The 18,491-nt window shown below is 45.2% G+C and overlaps 1 protein-coding gene across 1 annotated transcript in view; it reads right to left on the bottom strand.

The window, feature by feature from the left end:
- Positions 1–18,491, bottom strand: part of Ces4a (carboxylesterase 4A) — a 28,046-nt gene that overhangs the window by 4,280 nt on the left and 5,275 nt on the right. The window contains exons 2-8 of the mRNA XM_021170645.1: positions 17,183–17,384; positions 13,330–13,471; positions 12,899–13,032; positions 12,481–12,634; positions 10,390–10,494; positions 10,203–10,307; positions 10,021–10,059 (exon numbers count right to left, since the gene is read on the bottom strand). Of these exons, the coding sequence (XP_021026304.1) occupies positions 10,021–10,059; positions 10,203–10,307; positions 10,390–10,494; positions 12,481–12,634; positions 12,899–13,032; positions 13,330–13,471; positions 17,183–17,384 (881 nt within the window). The remainder of the gene's footprint in view (positions 1–10,020; positions 10,060–10,202; positions 10,308–10,389; positions 10,495–12,480; positions 12,635–12,898; positions 13,033–13,329; positions 13,472–17,182; positions 17,385–18,491) is intronic.

Raw genomic sequence — 18,491 nt, 5'->3', positions numbered from 1 at the left:
CACTCGTTCAGTCAACAAAAAGTTCTGATGTGTCACAGGAGCGTTGGTCGTCATCTATCAGTCAGGGGCTTTCAGATAATGCTTTCAAGAGCATGGGATGCCATTACAGTTATTTGCTGTCCCAGAGTGAGCTTATCAGCATCCTTGACAAGCAAATTATGGCAGCAATAGCTTACAGGCAAGAAAACCACCTGCTGGCAAAAGTTTTTAAGTTGTCCCTGCGAATAACTATTTTCTGGGGGAAAACAGCTTGATTTGTAAGTCTAAAACCCAAATAATTATAAAGATACTGAGTTTGTATCTTCTCAGGATTTATTTGTAGTCCTTTATCAGCTAAGGCCTTTTGTAAATCTCTAAAACACAAAAGCAAATCCTTGGGGTCTTTCCCCGCCATCAAAACATCATCTGTGAAATGAATGATGTAGATCATAGGCCATTGTTGTCTCACAGGCTGAATGGCTTGTGCCACAAACCTTTGGCATAAGGTAGGACTATTATCCATGCCCTGCGGGAGAACTGTCCATTGATATCTCTTCATAGGTTCCTTAAAATTAATAGCAGGAACACTGAAAGCAAATCTTTCACAATCCTCAGGATGCAAAGGAATCGTAAAGAAACAATCCTTCAGATCTACCACAGTTTTATAATATCCTTTAGGAATGGCTACCGGGGACAGAAGCCCAGGTTGTAAAGCTCCCATAGGTACCATGGACTCATTAACCTTTCTTAGATCTTTTAACAATCTCCATTTATCAGATTTTTTCTTGATAACAAAAATTGGAGTATTCCAAGGAGACTGAGATTCTACTAAATGTCCTGCCTCTAATTGCTCCTGCACTAGCGAAGAGGCAGCTTCTATTTTCTCTTTAGGTAAAGATATGCAGGCAAGATAGTGGCCATTACTGAAAATACCCCAAACCTCTTGTGTTAGAGTGAGGTTTAGGACCTTTGAAAGTTAATACCTTGTCCTTTCTTTCCTAGTCCATGACCAGGCAAAAATCCTAGTCTGAGCATCTGCTTGGTCACTGCCTCATTAGGACTGCACATTATAACGCCCATCTGTGACAAGAGATCTCTTCCCCATAGGGTAACAGGCAAGTTTGACATAACATACAGCTGAATTTGTCCTGATTTGCCTTCCTCATCTCTCCAGGTTAGCAATTTGGAGCTTTGTTTTGGGTTATTGGCATAATCAATTCCTTGAAGGTGAGTAAGCTTATCAGACAAAGGCCAAGCTGAAGGCCAATCTTGTCCTCTAATAATTGTTACATCAGCTCCAGTATCTATTAATCCTTCAAAGATTTTTCCTTCAATTGTCGATTTAAGGTTAGGTCTCTGATTAGTAATAGATTGAACCCAATACACATCAGAGGAACCAAAGCCACCTTGTCCTCTCTCATTCTTAACAAATCTAGACGGTACCTGATGTAAAGGAGCTAAGAAAAGTTGGGCAATTCTTTGATTAGCAGGTAAAGTTATAACACCATGAGGGGAAGCAGCCATGATTTTAATTTCTCCCTTATAATCATTATCTATAACACTTGGGTAAATCTGCAGACCTTTTACAATAGGACCGCTTTGTCCTAATAGAAATCCACAAGTTTCTGTGGGTAGAGGTCCAAAAACTCCTGTAGGCAGAGTTTGAACTCCCATTTCTGGGGTTAATACTGTGTGGGTGGTGGAACAGAGGTCCAATCCTGCTCTTCCTGGGGTTGCCTGTGGGAAGCCACATGTCCCGTTGCAGAGTGGCAGTTGGCTACTGCTGGCCACCACGCATACATAGGCAGTAAAGGTTCTTTTGCCAAGATGAGGTTTTGAGAATTAACCAAAATTAACCAATCAGATGAGAGAGAAGTTAGCCAATCAGATGTGGGCATGCAAATGAGGTCATAAGCATAACCCAAGCACAACCAATCCGGGTGTGAGACACGCCTCTCCTGGCCTATATAAGCAGCACCAGTTCTGGGCTTGGGGTCACTTTGCCTCTGCAATCAAGCTCTCCCAATAAACGTGTGCGGAAGGATCCTGTTGCAGGTCGTTCTTGCTGGCCAGTTGGGCGCATGCAAGAGTTGCCCTGACAAGTTAAAAAACGGATTTCTTTGGCTGGGCAGCATTTTCATGGCCCCATAAGCTGCTTTCTGTGGGTATGTCGGGGCCTGGGACTGGCCCTTCCTCTCGTTTCCCAGCAATGGATGGCCTGGAATATCTGACTTGGATTTACACACCCTAGCCCAATGGTTGCCCTTCCTGCATCGAGGACAAACTCCTGGAACACGGCCTGCTTGTCCATTCTTGGCACCTTTATTCTTAGGACAATCACTTTTAAAATGACCCAAACTTCCACACTTAAAACATGCATTATTAGCCGGGTGTGGTGGCGCACGCCTTTAATCCCAGCACTCGGGAGGCAGAGGCAGGCGGGATCTCTGAGTTCCAGGACAGCCTGGTCTACAGAGTGAGTTCCAGGACAACCAGGGCTACACAGAGAAACCTTGTCTCGAAAAACAAACAAACAAAAAACCAAAAAAAAAAAAAAAAACAAAAAACCCCAAAAAACCAAAAAAACCATGCATTATTCCCTCGTTTCTGTGAAAGCCTTGCTTGTACAGTGGTTCCTTGCAAAGTGGCGGCGAAAGCCAAATCCTGATTATATGATGGCCCAATCTCTGCACAAAGATGCATATATCCTGCTAAATCCGTCTGTGCTTTGTGTGGTTGGATAACGGCGTGACACATTGCGTTAGCATTCTCATAAGCCAATTGCATAATGAAAGGACTTCCCGTGTCAGAGTCTCCAAGGATTCTACTGGCTGCTATTAATAGCCTATCCACAAAGTTCTGGTAAAGCTCATCAGGACCTTGCCCAATGCTGACTAAACTTCCACCAAGATCCCCTTTAGCTGGTAACTGTTTCCAAGCGCGATGGGCAGCCATAGCAACCTGCGCATACACTCCAACAGGAAACCTAATCTGATTAGCATTGCCTTCATATCGACCTTCTCCCAAAAGCATGTTAATATCCCAGTCTGGATTACCTGTCTGAGCATTTAAAGTGGCAGTTTTCTTACTGGCTTCTGACCATTCAGAATCCCAAAGTAAGAAATCTTCTCCTGACAGAGTGGCCTTACATAGAGTCTTCCAATCTTGGGGGGTTAAGTGTGACTCCATGACAGTATCCAAATAATGCTTGTGTAAAAGGAGCTGTAGGGCCATATTGTGCAAAAGCTGATTTTAACTCCTTTATCGCCTTGAATTCCAAAGTCTGGTATTGTCTGACTCTATTATTTTGCTGGTCAATTATCTCAACTACAGGAAAGGCTAGCACATCAGACGTATCCTGTCCCCTCCCTCGAGCCTGACTCACAGCTCTTTCTAGCAGGGATTGGTACATCTCAGAAGAGTTGTTCTTTCCTGTATCTGACATCCTTTTTAGCTCCCAAAGCTCATTAGTCAATTTCTGCAACTAAATTTCAAACTCTAATTTACTTAGTTGCATGCCCATTTGAGTAGCATCTCCTCTAGTGGAGGCCATAGGTGGAGCGGGAGGTTTGTGAGGAGGCCAATCCTCATTGAAATATTTGGCAGCTCCTCTTCCTGAATGACCTTCCTTGTCTAAAGTTAGCTCATCATCAGAGTCTCTATATCTTTCTAATTTAGGGTTGAGAGGGCCCCTTTCTGAGAAAGTCCTCTCTGACAGGCGCTTGTCCTGAGATTCTTCAAGCTCTGTCTGGGTAGTATCTGACCCCTGAGAGATCTCCTTTTCAATAGCATCTTTTACAAGCGCCCAGAGCAAAGGGTGAAATTATCTGCCTGGGTGTTTTTCAAATCTTCTCCAACTCTCTCCCAGGTTCTCTAAAGTTTTTTCTTCTCTGAACCATGGACATCAAGAATCTATCTTATCTGAAAATTTTCTAACAATTGTTCTTTAAACCCTACTCCTCTCGCCTGAAGCAGCTCTTGAAGGCTGCGGACAACTGCCTGTTAGGAAGTTTCTAGTCCCATATTTCGCTGCCAAACCCTAAGTGGAATCAGCGCCGGGTCAGCACTGTTCCAACTTAGCCGTATCCTATCGCACCTCCAGCAACACTTTAAAAAATGAAGTTTAAAGCCAGCGCTAGCATAAATACCTGTTGCTCACTGTGCCTGATACGATCTTCTAATTCTTCCCTTCTCGTGGAGCTCCACATAAGATAGTGGTCCCTCAGTTTTACCCCACTGTTTTCAGGTCCATGTTCGTGGCGCCAATCTGTAGTTGTAAGCCGCCCGCAGCCTACATGAACTGGGTACTCCTGAAAGGCAGGCTGGGGCTGAAAGAGACTAGATGGGGAGAGAAATAAAGACACCAAGACAAAAGTACTTCGTTCAAGGAACCTTAAAGTTTACTTAGAGTCTAAGCTTATATAGGGGGTAGGCCCATCCCCCTCCACCTCCGCCAGTCCATCCAGGCTCCTGGATCCAGCCAGAAGAAGATGTAATGTGGATTGTCTCAAAGGTGTCTCAGCAGGCAGCAGGATCCCAGGCGAAGCACAGAGGCAGTTGACACAACAAAAGAAGGAAAGCTACACCGCAGGTTGTTGCAGCTGGCCAGCAGGTTGTTGTAGCCGGCCAGCAGCTTGCAACGAACGGTTCAACTGAGATGGCAGCTCGGGCTGAAAGAGAGGAACTAAACGGATGGAAGGAAGAAAGAACGGAGCCAAGTCAAAAGCAACTCTGATCAAAGCTCAATTTTACTATATCAGCACGGAGTTATGAAGGAGAGGAAGGGGGGGCTGATTCCTGCCAAATAGTCCGGGGGACCAGTAGCAGGGTGACCACGTGGATGGCTCCGAACAGCAAAGCGGCAGGTTCCAGCAGTGGGCGTGGCAGAATGATTGAGCGGGCAAGCTCCATCCAGGTGTAAACGGTGGAACCCTAAGGCTGGGGGAGGGGAGGCTACAGCAGGTGGCCCCACCTCAGTGGTGACAAGGTCTGCACAAGCCTGCTTCATGCTGGGGGAGGCTACACCTTAGAACTTCAGTTACAAATGAGCCGTCATGTGGATGCTGGGAACTAAACCCAGGTCCTCTGCAAGAGCTGCAGGTGCTCTTAGTCATGACTTATCTTTCCAGTCCTGGGTCTTCATCTTCTTCCTCTTCCACATCCTCATCCTCTTCCTCTTCTTCCTCTTGCTGCTCCTCCTCCTCCTTTTGCTTGTTTTGTTGTTGTTGTTTGTTTGTTTGTTTTTTGAGACAGTGTCTATCCATGTAGCCCTGGCTGTTCTTGAACTCACTCTGTAGACCAGGCTTGACCTCAAACTCAGAATTCACCTGGTCCTAACTTCTGCAAGTGCTCACTGTGGAAAGCCTTCTGGGGTACCGCTTGGCAGGAGTCTGACATTGGCTAAGGACAAAGAAGTGGCCTTCAGAAGGGAATGTGACATTAGGGCAGGATAAGGAATTAAGTCTCAGCAAGAATCTAACTTTAGGCTATAATGGTGAAGTAAGGCAAGGCAGGAATTTTAGTCTTAGGGTAGAACAGAAGAACTAGACTTCAGGCAAGATTTGGGGCTTGGACAAGGAAGTCGGTTCAAGTATTTTGGTCATTATGACAAGCCCTTTTAAACACCTGTCATGGCAGCACAGCACATACAATTCCATGCTGCTTTGTTAGTTCCTTATTGTACTGCTTGCCCAAAATACTTGCATGTAATTAAAATGGTATGAAAAGTGGATTGGAAAATAAAAATTTGCCTTTAGTCTCAGACTTGACTGGGGTCACGCTACAATGTTGTCTGTCTTTTTTCTTTTTAATCCTCACTCCCATGCTGGAGAACCTGTTGACTGACTGAGCGGGCTTGGTCACATCACCATCCAGCTCTGGCGCTTCCTTTTATGCTGTGGTTTTGTTTGTTTTAGAAAACAGTTTTGTGTAGGTTAAAGGCAGTAGGTGAAAGGTAGTGAAGAAATCTAAGAATCTTCCCATGATTTAAAAACACATTTTTTTTTTTTTTAAAAGTAGAGCATTATGTAGCTAAGGCTGGTCTAAGTTTACTACATAATGAAGGATGACCATAAACTTCTGATCCTCCTGCCTCCACTTCTCAAATACTAGGATTACAGACTGCAGCACCACACTAGGTGCTGAGGAGTATAGCCAGAGCTCCTTTCATGCAACTTCCTACCACCTGATCTGCTTCCTTAGGTCCTGCTAAAGCCACGTTTTACTGCAGTGCTATGAAATCCCATATTAACCGAGAGTCAAGGTTAGCATAGCTTCCTGACTGCAGATGTGATTTTACTTCCTCCTCTTGCTGCCAACTGCCACGCAAGGAGCTGTCCTGTCCCCATCATTCTGCCACCCCAGCCTAGTGTATGGGTTCTGTACAGAATGATGTTGGTGTACGTCAGTACTGCTGAGTTAACTTCTTTTTATAGTTATTGAAGTCACATTTATGACTGTCTTAGTCAGTGTTCTATTGCCGTACAGAGACACCATGATCATGACAACTCTTGTGAGTTACAGTTTCAGAGGTTCAGCCCGTTATTGTCATGGTGGGGAGCACGGTGGCATGCTGGCAGACTTGGTGCTGGAGAAGTACATGAGATTCCCCATTCGAATCAGCAGGCAGTAGAAAGAGAGAGCCACTGGGCCTGCCTGGGGTTTTTGAAAGCTCAAAACCAAAAGGAGAAACACACTTCCTCCAATAAAGCCACACCTACTCCAAGGCCACAGCTCCTAATACCTCTCAGTAGTGCCTTGACGATCTATGAGCCTATGAGGGCCATGCCTGTTCAAAGCACCACAGTCTACTCCCTGCTCCTCCGTAGGCCTGTACCTATATCATAATGCAGACTGTGTTAAGTCCAACTTCAAAATTCCTCATAGTCCATCACAGTATCAACACTACTTAAAAATTCTAAGTCCAAAGTCTCTTCTGACACTCATAGAGTCCTTTAACTGTAACTCCTGGTAAAATCAAAATAAAGAAGCAGATAACATACTTCCAACATAAAATGGCACAGTGTATACATTACCATTCCAAACGAGAGCATAGCGAGGAAAGACTGGACCAAAGCAAGACCAAAACCAGCTGAGCAAATGCCAAACTCTGCATCTCCATGTCTGATATCAACGTGCTCTTCAGATCTCTAACTCCTTTCAGCCTTGTTGATTGTAACACTTCTCTCTCTCTCTCTCTCTCTCTCTCTCTCTCTCTCTCTCTCTCTCTCTGACAGGTTCCCCCACCCCCAGCCCCCACACCCCTGTTAGCAGCTTTTGTTTCAACAGGTATCCCACAACTACAGTGTCTCCAGTGTCTTGGGGTTTCCAACACAATCCAGGCCTCACATTCATAGTTTTATGCAATGGCCTTTCTGGGCTTCTATGAAGGAACATATACCCCTGACACATCCATGGCCTCAATGGCTTTCCTTCCACCCAACCTCCAGAGCTGAGGACCGAACCCAGGGCCTTGTGCTTGCTAGGCAAGCACTCTTCCACTGAGCTGAATCCCCAACCTTCAGTGGATTTCTTAAGCCACAGAGGAAGATTCTACAACCCCTTGATGTGGCTGCCAAGTTCTTCTGCTTGCTTGGGCTGGAACCTTGAACCCCTACTTCAAATACATCTGTTTTAACATTCTATTTTTGATCCCTTTTCTTTCACTGTTTAAGTTTTTCTTTAATTCCTTTTCACAGGTTGGAAGCTTAGCTGGGTGGGGCCTCGCTCTGAGGTCACTACTCCCTTTATTCCATTTAGCATCCAGCTTTTCTTTAAACATTGTATGGCCTCAGCCCTGGACTTTGTTCTATTATACTTCCTGATGCTCCTTTTCTCTTTAGACTGCGTATTTTGTGTCTTTCCTTGTTCAGCTTGCTCCTTTTCATTATAGATCTGCATAAGATTGGCCACTAATAAACACAGGACACAGTCAATACTAGGCTGTCTTGAAGTTTCTGCCAATGCCTTTAATTAAAAACTCTGCAATTTAGCCTTAGGCAGAATTTTTGGTCAGAAAGCAGCCACATTCTGTATCACAATATTCCAAGAACTGTTTTTGGCCAATTACTAACCATTAACATATTCTTCTTCTCTGGAACCTCTCGAGCCAGGCCACCATAATCAACATTGCTCTCAGCACCACTGGCTTCCATGTTCCTACTAGGATGGCCCATTAATCCCCACTTAAAGCATTTAACTGCTTTCCTAATACAATTCCACATCCTGGCAGCATGATCTGCTCCTCATGGGAGGGGGGGCAGGATTAGTATCAAAATACAAACAGCACCAAGGCAGTCCACGACACACTTGTGTATTTGGCTGTCTCTGGTTGATTCCTCTGGCTTGTCCTGATTCAGTAGAGCCTTGCAATCTCTACTGGATCCTGCCACCGTTACCGATTCATGTTTTGTGTTTGCTGTTGGACTGGGCTGCTGTATCCTGACAACAATGATTGGAATCATCCCCAGAGAACGACTTCTAAACAGGCCCATAGCCCCTTTGTCCTATTAACCATCTTTCTCCCCTACCTGTGGTCAGTGGGTTTGAAGGGAAGTTGAAGCATTTAGGAACCCTAAATAAAACGGGCTTTGAAAAACCCAAGCCTACATAAATTGACAAAGTAAAAGAATGAGCTCCATGATAAAATTAACTAACATCTAGCATCCCAGAATTTAGGGAAGGACAACAGAGAGCTCTGACAAAACTGAATGACTCCAGATGTGCGTAAACAGTGTAAAAGTTTCTAAGTGTGCCCCAAAGGAGGAGAATCTTCTCTCCAGCAGCCACAGAACTCAAGTTGTGGAAAACCAAACCAAAGCTCCCATTATGAGGTAGGCTGGATTACAGTGAAAATTTAAGCCTTGGTTAAAGTAAGGGCATTAATTGATACAGAATGGGATCCTGTAACTTGGGATAGAGACTTGTGGGGAATCCCACTGAGGCTGAGAACTTTGAACCTCAGATTATCAGTGGTTTGTCTCTCCTGAGGAACGATCTCTCCACCCTCAGCAGAAGATGTAGTGCACTAAAGATCATGATGAATTTTCTAATTCAATCAAGCAAAAGTCTACAGAATATGTATGAGGATGGGTCATAAGGGTGTGGGGATAAATGTGGAAGAAACATGAAGTGGAAAGACTTCTAGTTTCTTTGGAAAGTTAGTTATGTCAAATGATGTTTTGCTGGGGCGAGCCTTTGGTTTCTTCAGGATTGAACTACAGCTGCTGGATCTGAACCTTTTGTGGTCATTCTGTTGTTGTTGTTGATTTTATAACCTAAACAACTAAGTGAATATCCTCTTTATAATTTTTCTGGAGGAATCTACAACCCCTAGCATGGCAGAATTCTTTGGGTTACTTTCAACATATTCTCTAAAGCATGTTTGTCAGAATCAGGCAACAGAATGTCATCCATATAATGATAAATGATAGCCTGAGGGAATTGCTTATGCATTTTTTCTTATGGTTGTTGCACAAAATACTGACATAAAGTTTGACTATTTACTACTCCCTGTGGAAGTACCTCCCAGTGGTATCTTTTTAGTGGATGACTATTATTCAAAGTAGATACTGAGAAAGCAAAACATTCCCTAACCTGCTCATGTAATGGTATTGTGAAAAAGAAATTTTTTTTTTCTTCAAGACAGGGTTTCTCTGTGTAGCCCTGGAACTCACTTTGTAGACCAGGCTGGCCTCAAACTCAGAAATCTGCCTGCCTCTGCCTCCCGAGTGCTGGGATTAAAGGCGTGCACCACCACGCCCGGCTCCATAGTCCATTCTTTATCTCTTGAAAATCTGTACGATATATCACTTCAATGAGGCATGTATAATTCATTACATTTAAAATTATACTCCCTTTACCATGCCTTCCCCTGTTGCTGTACCTCCTAGGAAGATGAGTAGTTAATTTATTTATAGGGCTTATTATCTCTTTCTGGTGGGGCAACAATTTCACCAGGGAAGGGAATTTGGCCTGAAAAGTTCCTTAAGTATCCCAAGAACCTGGCACACAGTAGGTATTTAATAAACACTGCTGACTCACCTCCTTTGGATCTTTATGGGAGTTAGCCTGAAAGAATGACTGTAAAGGAGAGAGAGAAAAAAAAGATAGGAATCAAGAGAAATTCCCCCAGTGTGTGCCAGAGACAGGTTCCCTAGGGAAGCATCGATGGGTAGCTACAGCATGCAGGCTGACAGGGAAGGCAACTGACATGTTCTACGTACCATCCTCTTGGAAACAAGCATCACCTCCTTCGCTGAGAGAGACCTCAGGCATTCCACCATGACCTTCGTGCTATTGTGGTCGCAGCCAGCCAGGTGAGCAATCTTCTGCAGATGAGAAGGGGGGTATACAGGGATGCTTCTATCCTTCTCCCCACCTGCTGAGCTCTGGGAGAGGAGTGATGCTCACCTTGGCTGACGTCAGTGGATCGGGAGTGATGAAGGCTTTCAGGACCGCAGTACCACTCTGGGAGATGGCTTGATGGAACAGGCCCTGGGCTAGGGGTGATATCATCTGTAGGGGTTAGAAACAGAGTACCCATGAGATCCGTATCTAGGGTCATTTGAGTTGTTTTGGGGTGCCTGCCTGACCATTTCTGAGCAGCCTGAGAGATGAGCACCTTGGAGGGTTATAGGCTAGAGCCTAGATTTAAAGCCAACACCTTTCAGACTCTGGCCTATGCAGAGGTCTCTAGAGGTCCCAGAGTTGATCCAAGGATATCAGAGGTATGAATAAGAGGGTCTTTCTCTGCTACAGGTTACAAATGCAGGTAGGTGGGACCCCCATCACCACAGCTCCAATGACCTGTGCTAACAGCTCTCTTGGAGGAGTTAGATCTTTGGCTATCTTAGAATTTATGTGTCTCAAACCTGCTCTAGTCAACCTCAAACTGGGCAGAGCCTCTCTTTTGACATTATTCACCCAGCTTGGGGGCTGTCCTTCCTCTGCTTTCTGCTATGTGCAGCTGTTCTAGTCCTGAACATTTGGCCATGTGAACCACTCAATGAGCACCCTCTGCTTTCCATTCTTCCTGCCCTCATTGTCTCTTCTGGGATAAACCCTGCTCTTTCACCTCCCAGATGGCCTCCAAGTCCGAGTTCCTACTTCTTTGTAGTTCCGCTCCTTGCAGAAGACCGAGAGCCCCCATCTAATCCACATCCAATCTTATTTTCCTGCTTAAAAGCTGTCCCTGTTCTCAGAGGGATGGTTGTAAGCCATACACCCGAGGTCAACCTTGTCTTCATAACAAATTCTGGGGCAGCTTGGTCTACATACCACGCCTGAGGCTGGCAAGAGCAACAGATTAAGACACAGTGTTTGCAAATAACAAAAATATCCAAGCCAAACCAAGCCACAGAGCAAAACCTATCCTGGCTTGATAGCTCACTTAAAATAGTTAACTTCATTTTCTGTGCATCATTGTCTTTGTCTGCAAGATTATTTATTTATTTGGTCAATTAATTTGTTAGTTTTGGACAGGGAGGGCCTTGCTGTGTAGCTCAGGCTGGACAGGTACTTTTGGTCTCTCTGGAACATTGGGAATTACATATCTACCTGTCTCTTTGGATTTTTTAAAAAATTAAAATTTTTTTATTTTTATTTTTAGACAGAATCTTCTTGTGTTGTCCATACTGGGTTCAGATTTACTATGTAGCTGAGGCTGCCCTTGAATCTCTCATCTCCCTCAAGGTTTTTTTTGTTTTTGTTTTTGTTTTTTTGTTTTTTGATAAATTCTATTTATTTATTTAATTTTATTTAATTTTGCTTTTTCGAGACAGGGTTTCTCTGTATAGCCCTGGATGTCCTGGAACTCACCTTGTAGACCAGGCTGGCCTTGAACTCAGAAATCTGCCTGCCTCTGCCTCCCAAGTGCTGGGATTAAAGGTGTGTGCCACCATGCCTGCCCCCCCCCCTTTTTAAAATGTGTATTGGTGTAAGGATGTCACATCCTCTGGAACTGGCATTATAGACAGTTGTGAGCTGCTTTGTGGGTGCTGGGAATTGAACCAGGGTTCTCTGGAAGAGCAGCCAGTGCTCTTAACCTCTGACCCATCTCTCCAGCCTCCCCACCTCCAAGTTTTAAGACCACCACACCTAATTCTTTTTTTTTTTTCTTTTGGATTGGGAGAAATAAATAAAGTAATACACATAAGGGTTATAGAAGAATACCTGTCACATAGAAAGCTCTCAAGTTTCAGCCTAATTACAGCTGTGGCTTTTGAGACCATGCTAGATATGATAACTTAGGTCATCAGCCTTGCTGGCAAGCACATTCACTTATGGAGCCACCTCAATGACCTCTATGGGTGCTATTCTTGAAGAGACAGCATCCTTGACTGTGAGCAGCTGTCCCCTTGGCAGGAATGCTGTCCTGGGCAAGGGGTGAGAATATGTCTGTGGACCCCCATGTCTGTGGACATACAGGTCTGCACATGTGACTGTGCAATGTGGGAACATGCTGGCCTATTTCTCTGCTGGTCCATTGGAAATCTCACTCACCAGTCCTGAGACGCTCATAGCTCCCGCCGACTGACCAAATAGTGTTACACTGTCCGGGTCTCCACCAAAGGCTTCGATGTTCTCCTGCACCCACCGCAAAGCAGCTATCTGGTCCAGCAGCCCCCAGTTCCCGCGGGCATGGCTGTTGCCGGTGCTAGGCACATGAGATTCATGGTCAGGGTTCCATGGTGAGGATTCAGAGAGCTGCCAATTTGCCCAACCAAGTCTTTCTTAGACTCGCTCCGTTGACATGGTACCCAGCACCCGCTGGTTCCTTCCACAGTGTCAGGCCCGGCATATGCCACCCTCTTCACTCAGTCCGGCCCACGGACCACGCCCCCTTCCGTCAATGACTGCCTTCTGCACCTGGGACGGGTAGGTAGGAAGGTGACCGCCCTGCTCCTGGCCCAAGGCCCACCTGAAGAAGCCCAGGATGCCCAGCCTGTACTGCAGAAACACTAGCACCACTTTCCCACGGGCCGCCAACTCTGAGCCTTCGTAGGTGGAAGCCGAACCGACGAGGAAGGCACCTCCAGGAAACCAAACCATCACCTAGGCAAGAGAGGTCGCCTAAGCCTGAGCTGGTCTGTACATTGATAGAGGGGGTACAACAGGTAATAGAAAACAGAGTACTTGGGGACTGGAGAGATGGCTCAGTGGTTAAGAGCACTGACTGCTTTCCTGAAAAGCAGGAAAGGTCCTGAGTTCAATTCCCAGCAACCACATGGTGGCTCACAACCGTCTGTCATGGGATCCGATGCCCTCTTCTAGTGTGTGTCTGAAGACAGCTACAGTGTACTCAGATTAAACAACAACAACAACAGCAACAACAGAAAACAGAGAACTCACTGGCAGCAGAGGGGCCCCAGGGGCGAGCACTGGCGCGTACACATTCAGGTAGAGGCAGTCCTCACTGAAATGCAGCCATTTATACTGTTTCCGCGTGTTAAGGTACATGGATAATATCTGTCCCCAGGATTCCTGAAGGCACCTGTGGGCATGCAATGAGTTTGGATTGGTAATGAAGAAGATGATTTCAACCCCCAGGTTAGCAGTGATGGGCGAGAACCTAAGACAAAAGCAAGCCTGGCAGGCTCCGTGCACGTGCGCATGCCTCCTGGGGGGGGGGTGTTTCTGCTGATGCTTTCTTTTTCTTTTTCCTTTTTTAAAAAAAGATTTATTTATGTGTTTTATGTATATGACTACACTGCAGCTGTACAGATGGTTGTGAGCCTTCATGTGGTTACTGGGAATTGAATTATTAGAACCCCTTCTCGCTCAGGTCGTCCCCGCTCGCTCAGTCCCTGATTGCTCTGGCTCAAAGTTATTTATTATTAAGCATAAGTACATTGTAGCTGACTTCAGACACACCAGAAGAGGGTGTCAGATCTCATTATGGGTGGTTGTGAGCCACGTGGTTGCTGGGATTTGAACTCAGGACCTTTGGAAGAACAGTCAGTGTTCTTACCCACTGAGCCATCTCTCCAGCCCTCTTTTTCCTTTTCTTCTTCCTTCTTTTCTTGTTTTCTCTTTTCTTCCTTCCTTCCTTCCTTCCTTCCTTCCTTCCTTCCTTCCTTCCTTCCTTCCTTCTTTTTTATTTCTTTTTTAACCAGTGGTCAGGTCCAGGACCCCAAGGCAGGCAGGGCTCCCCAGGGTCTATCTTTCCTTCTACCATGGGTCTCATTGTTGACCCCTTAGCTTGGGTAGTCTTTGTTGGAGACTCCTGATGAAGTAAAGGCCAAAACTTGGAGCCCTCTCTGTCTTCATGCCTCACCCTCCCAGACTGTTATCTCCTAAGCAGACCAAGGAGCTCTAGATCCTATTTTCCCACTCCAAAAATAGGGCCGTTGTCCTGCCAAGACTAACAAATCTATGGTCTGGACACACACAGCCTCAAGCTCTTCTCAGTTCTACAACATGCTCACCTTACTCTGGAGGACACCGATAAAAGCGATTAAAAACAAAGCAAAACACAACCCAGAGGAGACTACTGCACCGCCCTTCTTAAAACCCTCTCCGTGGGACACAGTGGCCGACACCCGTAATCAAGGGTATTCTGGACTGTGTAGTGGATTCCGGAACAGTCTGAACTATAGCGAAGACCTGCTCCCCACTGCCCTCAGAGAAAAAAATCCAGACACCCTCAGTATGACTTAGCTCTTCCTTCCCATCTGGTCTTACCAGTCACCTTTGTTTCTGATAGGCATGGCTGTTTTCCTGCGATTTCCAAACCCTTGTGCCTCTGTGCCTTCTGCCAAACGCTTTCTTCCTTGCCCAGCACGCACACTTCCACGTCTGTTTCAGGCCAGCTCAAATGGTATCCCCTCTTATGGGCACTCTCCTCTGTGTCCTACAAACCTTTCTCCACTCTTGACTACAGTGCTGGTTGAAATTATTTCAATTATCTGTTTTTTCTCCTGCACAATTCAACCACTCCTGGCAAGCAGGATGGCAGTGTGTTCTAGCACTCAGTAAGGGTGATACGTGGACTTTAAGGTGTTTGAAGAGTGTGGGCTATATGGCCACCTCTCCACTCCCCATTGCTGGCCTAGCCTCTGGAATGATTATACTTATCAGTCTGGGGCTGGCCTTCCTTGATTGAATGCAGGAATACGTGTCTGCCTGTTATCCCTGTTAGTTCTCTTGTGTCCTTCCCTCTTTCCTGTGTTCTTCCCACAACACTTCAACCTACCTCGTCCCAACCTAGTGTCTCCCACTCACCTATGTCAGCAGCACTCCTAGTTCTCTTCCAAGGAGCTTGTGTGTGCAGGTGCATGTGTGTAGATTAGTGCATACATGCAGAGGTCAGAAAAAAAAAGTCCTTGGCATCATTCTTCATGGGGGCCTATCCATCTTGTTTTTTGTTTTTGTTTTTTAAGGCAGGGTCTCTCAATTACTTGGATATTGCTGAGTAGATGACTGGCTGGTGAGCCCCAGGGACCCTCTTGTGTCTGTCTCTCCAAATTCTTGCCATTGCTCTTGGTTTTTTATGTGCGTTCTGGGCCTTGAACTTAGGATCTCATACTTGTAACCCAAGTGCTGCACTTACTAAGCCTATCTCCCCAGCTCTCAGGATAAACTTCAATCAATTGTCCTCCTTCTACCTTACCTGGCCTCTTCAAAGGTCACCAGCAAGCAGCATATCTATCTATCTATCTATCTATCTATCTATCTGTCTGTCTGTCTGTCTNTCTATCTATCTATCTATCTATCTATCTATCTATCTATCATCTATCTATCTATCTATCTATCTATCTATCTATCTATCTGTCATCTTCCTTCCTTCCTTCCTTCCTTCCTTCCTTCCTTCCTTCCTTCCTTCCTTTCTTCCTCCCTCCCTTCCTCCCTCCCTCCCTCCATTTCTAGACAGGGTCTTCTGTAATCCAGGATGGCCTGAACTTACCATGTAGCTGAGGTTGGCCTTGAACTCTTAACCCTTCTGCCTCCACCTCTCAAGTGCTAGTATAACAGGCATGTGCCATTGTGCCTGGCTCCATAGCTCTGTCTTTGATCTCCAAGATACAAACATCCCTTGTTCTGACAGTTTGTAGTGAGTTTCAATGACTGACACCCAAATGTGTATACAATGGGCACCTGGGCACCCTCACTTCCAAACCCCAATCTTCAAGTTCCAAACAATGGTAACTCCATGTTCTGATGACAGGGATTCCAAATAATAGCTAGAGGAGGATCAGAATGCCTGGGGCTTGAGTTTATGTGTATAACATGTATTACATGCATATAATAATATATATTATTATATATATATATGTAATACATAATATATAATACAATACACAACATAAAATATATAACATACAACACATAACATATAGCACACAACATATACTATATAGTATATGCTATATGCTATATACTATATATTCAAGCCCCAGTATATATTGCTTGAAATTGAGCCTGTGCCTCACCCATGGTTGGCATAAAGCAAAATCACCCTTGGTCTCTAGTTGATCATGTCCTAAAAGTGGAACTCTTCCTAAAAATAGGCATTGAAGTGGAAGTCATAGGACTTTTTCCTTTTTAAATACCACCTGACACTCAGATTCTAAGCCCTGTGCTTTAACCCACTGATGCTGAACATTGCTAATGATTGCCACACAATGTTCTGGACAGCTGATTATTCAGTAGCCTGAATAAACAGTAAATATATTTGTTTTGGCTGAACTGCCAAGCCTACGGAAAGGGCAATCCTTGTTCAAGTCTTGCTATGTGAAGGCTGGAGGCAGTAGCAAGACAATGGAATGTCAAAGCTGAAATAGCCCTTGAAGTGCTCACCTTGGAGCGCCCTCTGCAGGGAGTATCTGGTAGTACCATGTGGGTTTGTTACGAAGCTGGAGCCCATCCATCATCCATCATCCATAGATGCGGGGTGTGGATGAGAACTGGTGGTGGGATACATTTGGGAAATTCAGCTTCTCAGAAGGTCCTGTGGCATAGCCAGTTATCACATCCCGCTTGTCTAGATTTCCCTCACTTGAACTTGAACACTACGATCATTCCATTAATCATAGATTAAATGCCATTTGGTCTAATCTCAGCGCAGAGGTTTGGAAACTGAAGCCAAGAATAGGTTCCAGGTTTGCTATAGTCACAGGGTGTTTCTAGTGAGATACTCTAGGCACTGGTCCGCTCTACCTCTCAGGCCTGCTCAGCTACCAGCCCACAGTCCTCTGGCACTTACGAAGGTGGGTAGGTGGTGGCATCTCTGATGCCGTTCCAGGGTAGCGGGGGCTCTGGAGGAGCAAACCTGCGGGTGCCCACCGGAGGTTTAGAGAAGGGGATTCCCAGGAAGACTTGGATGGGTGTGTCTCCCACATGCACTTGCTTTCCTTGGAGGATCCCGTATTTGGTGATCAGGAGAGGTTCCTTGGTGTGCAAAGCACCTGGGAAGAGAAGAGGGACTGTCACTCTGTCTTCTCATGCTTCTCAACCATGGGTGGGATTCTGGTACATCTGCCATGGAATCCATTCTCCCCTCCGTTCTCCTCTCTTTCTGCTCTTCCCCTGTCTCTCTCCAGAGTCTCACTTCATAACTCAGGCTGGTTTTGAACTCATCATTCTTCTAACCCAGTCTCCCAAATGCTGGAATTGCAAAAGAGTGCCACCAGACTCGGGTAGCTGCTGCTGCTTGCTTTATATTGGTACATATACACATACACATGCACATACACATACACATACACATGCACATACAATGCACATGCACCCACCTCCACTCACATATCCACATACAATACACATAAAATAAACATATACATACATCATATACATATACAAATACACACATATATCAACAAATTAATTATTATGATTATTATTTTTTCTGAGACAGGGTTTCTCTGTGTAGCCCTGGCTGTCCTGGAACTCACTCTGTAGACCAGGCTGGCCTCGAACTCCGCCTGCCTCTGCTTCCCGAGTGCTGGGATTAAAGGCGTGCGCCACCACTCTTGGCTCAATTATTATTTTTTAACTATTGCAAAATCCTATGTTTATGAGTGTTTTGCATGTATGTACATCAGTGTACCATATTCAGAATAGGGTGTTGGGTCCTCTAGAACTGGAATTACAGACAACTGTAGGCTGCCATGTTGGTGCTGGGAATAGAATCTGGCTTTTTTTTTTTTTTTTTTTTTTTTTTGCAAGAGCAGCCAGTGCTCTTAATTGCTGAGCCAGCTCTCTGGCCCCCAGTCAACTACGTTTTAATGTGTGTGTGTGTGTGTGATGTGTGTAAGTGCATGTATGTGTGTGCGCAGGTGCACATGTGTGCTTGTGCATATAGAGACTTGAGGTTGACATCAGGTGTCTTAGTTGATTGTTTTCTCCCTTATGTACTGAGACAGGATCTGTCGTCTAGCCCAGAGCTTGCCATCATTTTATTTAGTCTGCTTAGACATCTTGGTCCAGAGATTCCCTGTTTCTGCCTCCAATCCATGGGATGGGGTTGCAGGCAGGCAGGGGAAACAACCCTGTTGTTGTTTTTTTTTTTTTTT

Source organism: Mus caroli, chromosome 8 (genome assembly GCF_900094665.2).
Source record: "Mus caroli chromosome 8, CAROLI_EIJ_v1.1, whole genome shotgun sequence".
In the NCBI taxonomy this organism is placed as follows: domain Eukaryota; kingdom Metazoa; phylum Chordata; class Mammalia; order Rodentia; family Muridae; genus Mus; species Mus caroli.
This window is presented reverse-complemented; position numbering and strand designations above follow the sequence as displayed.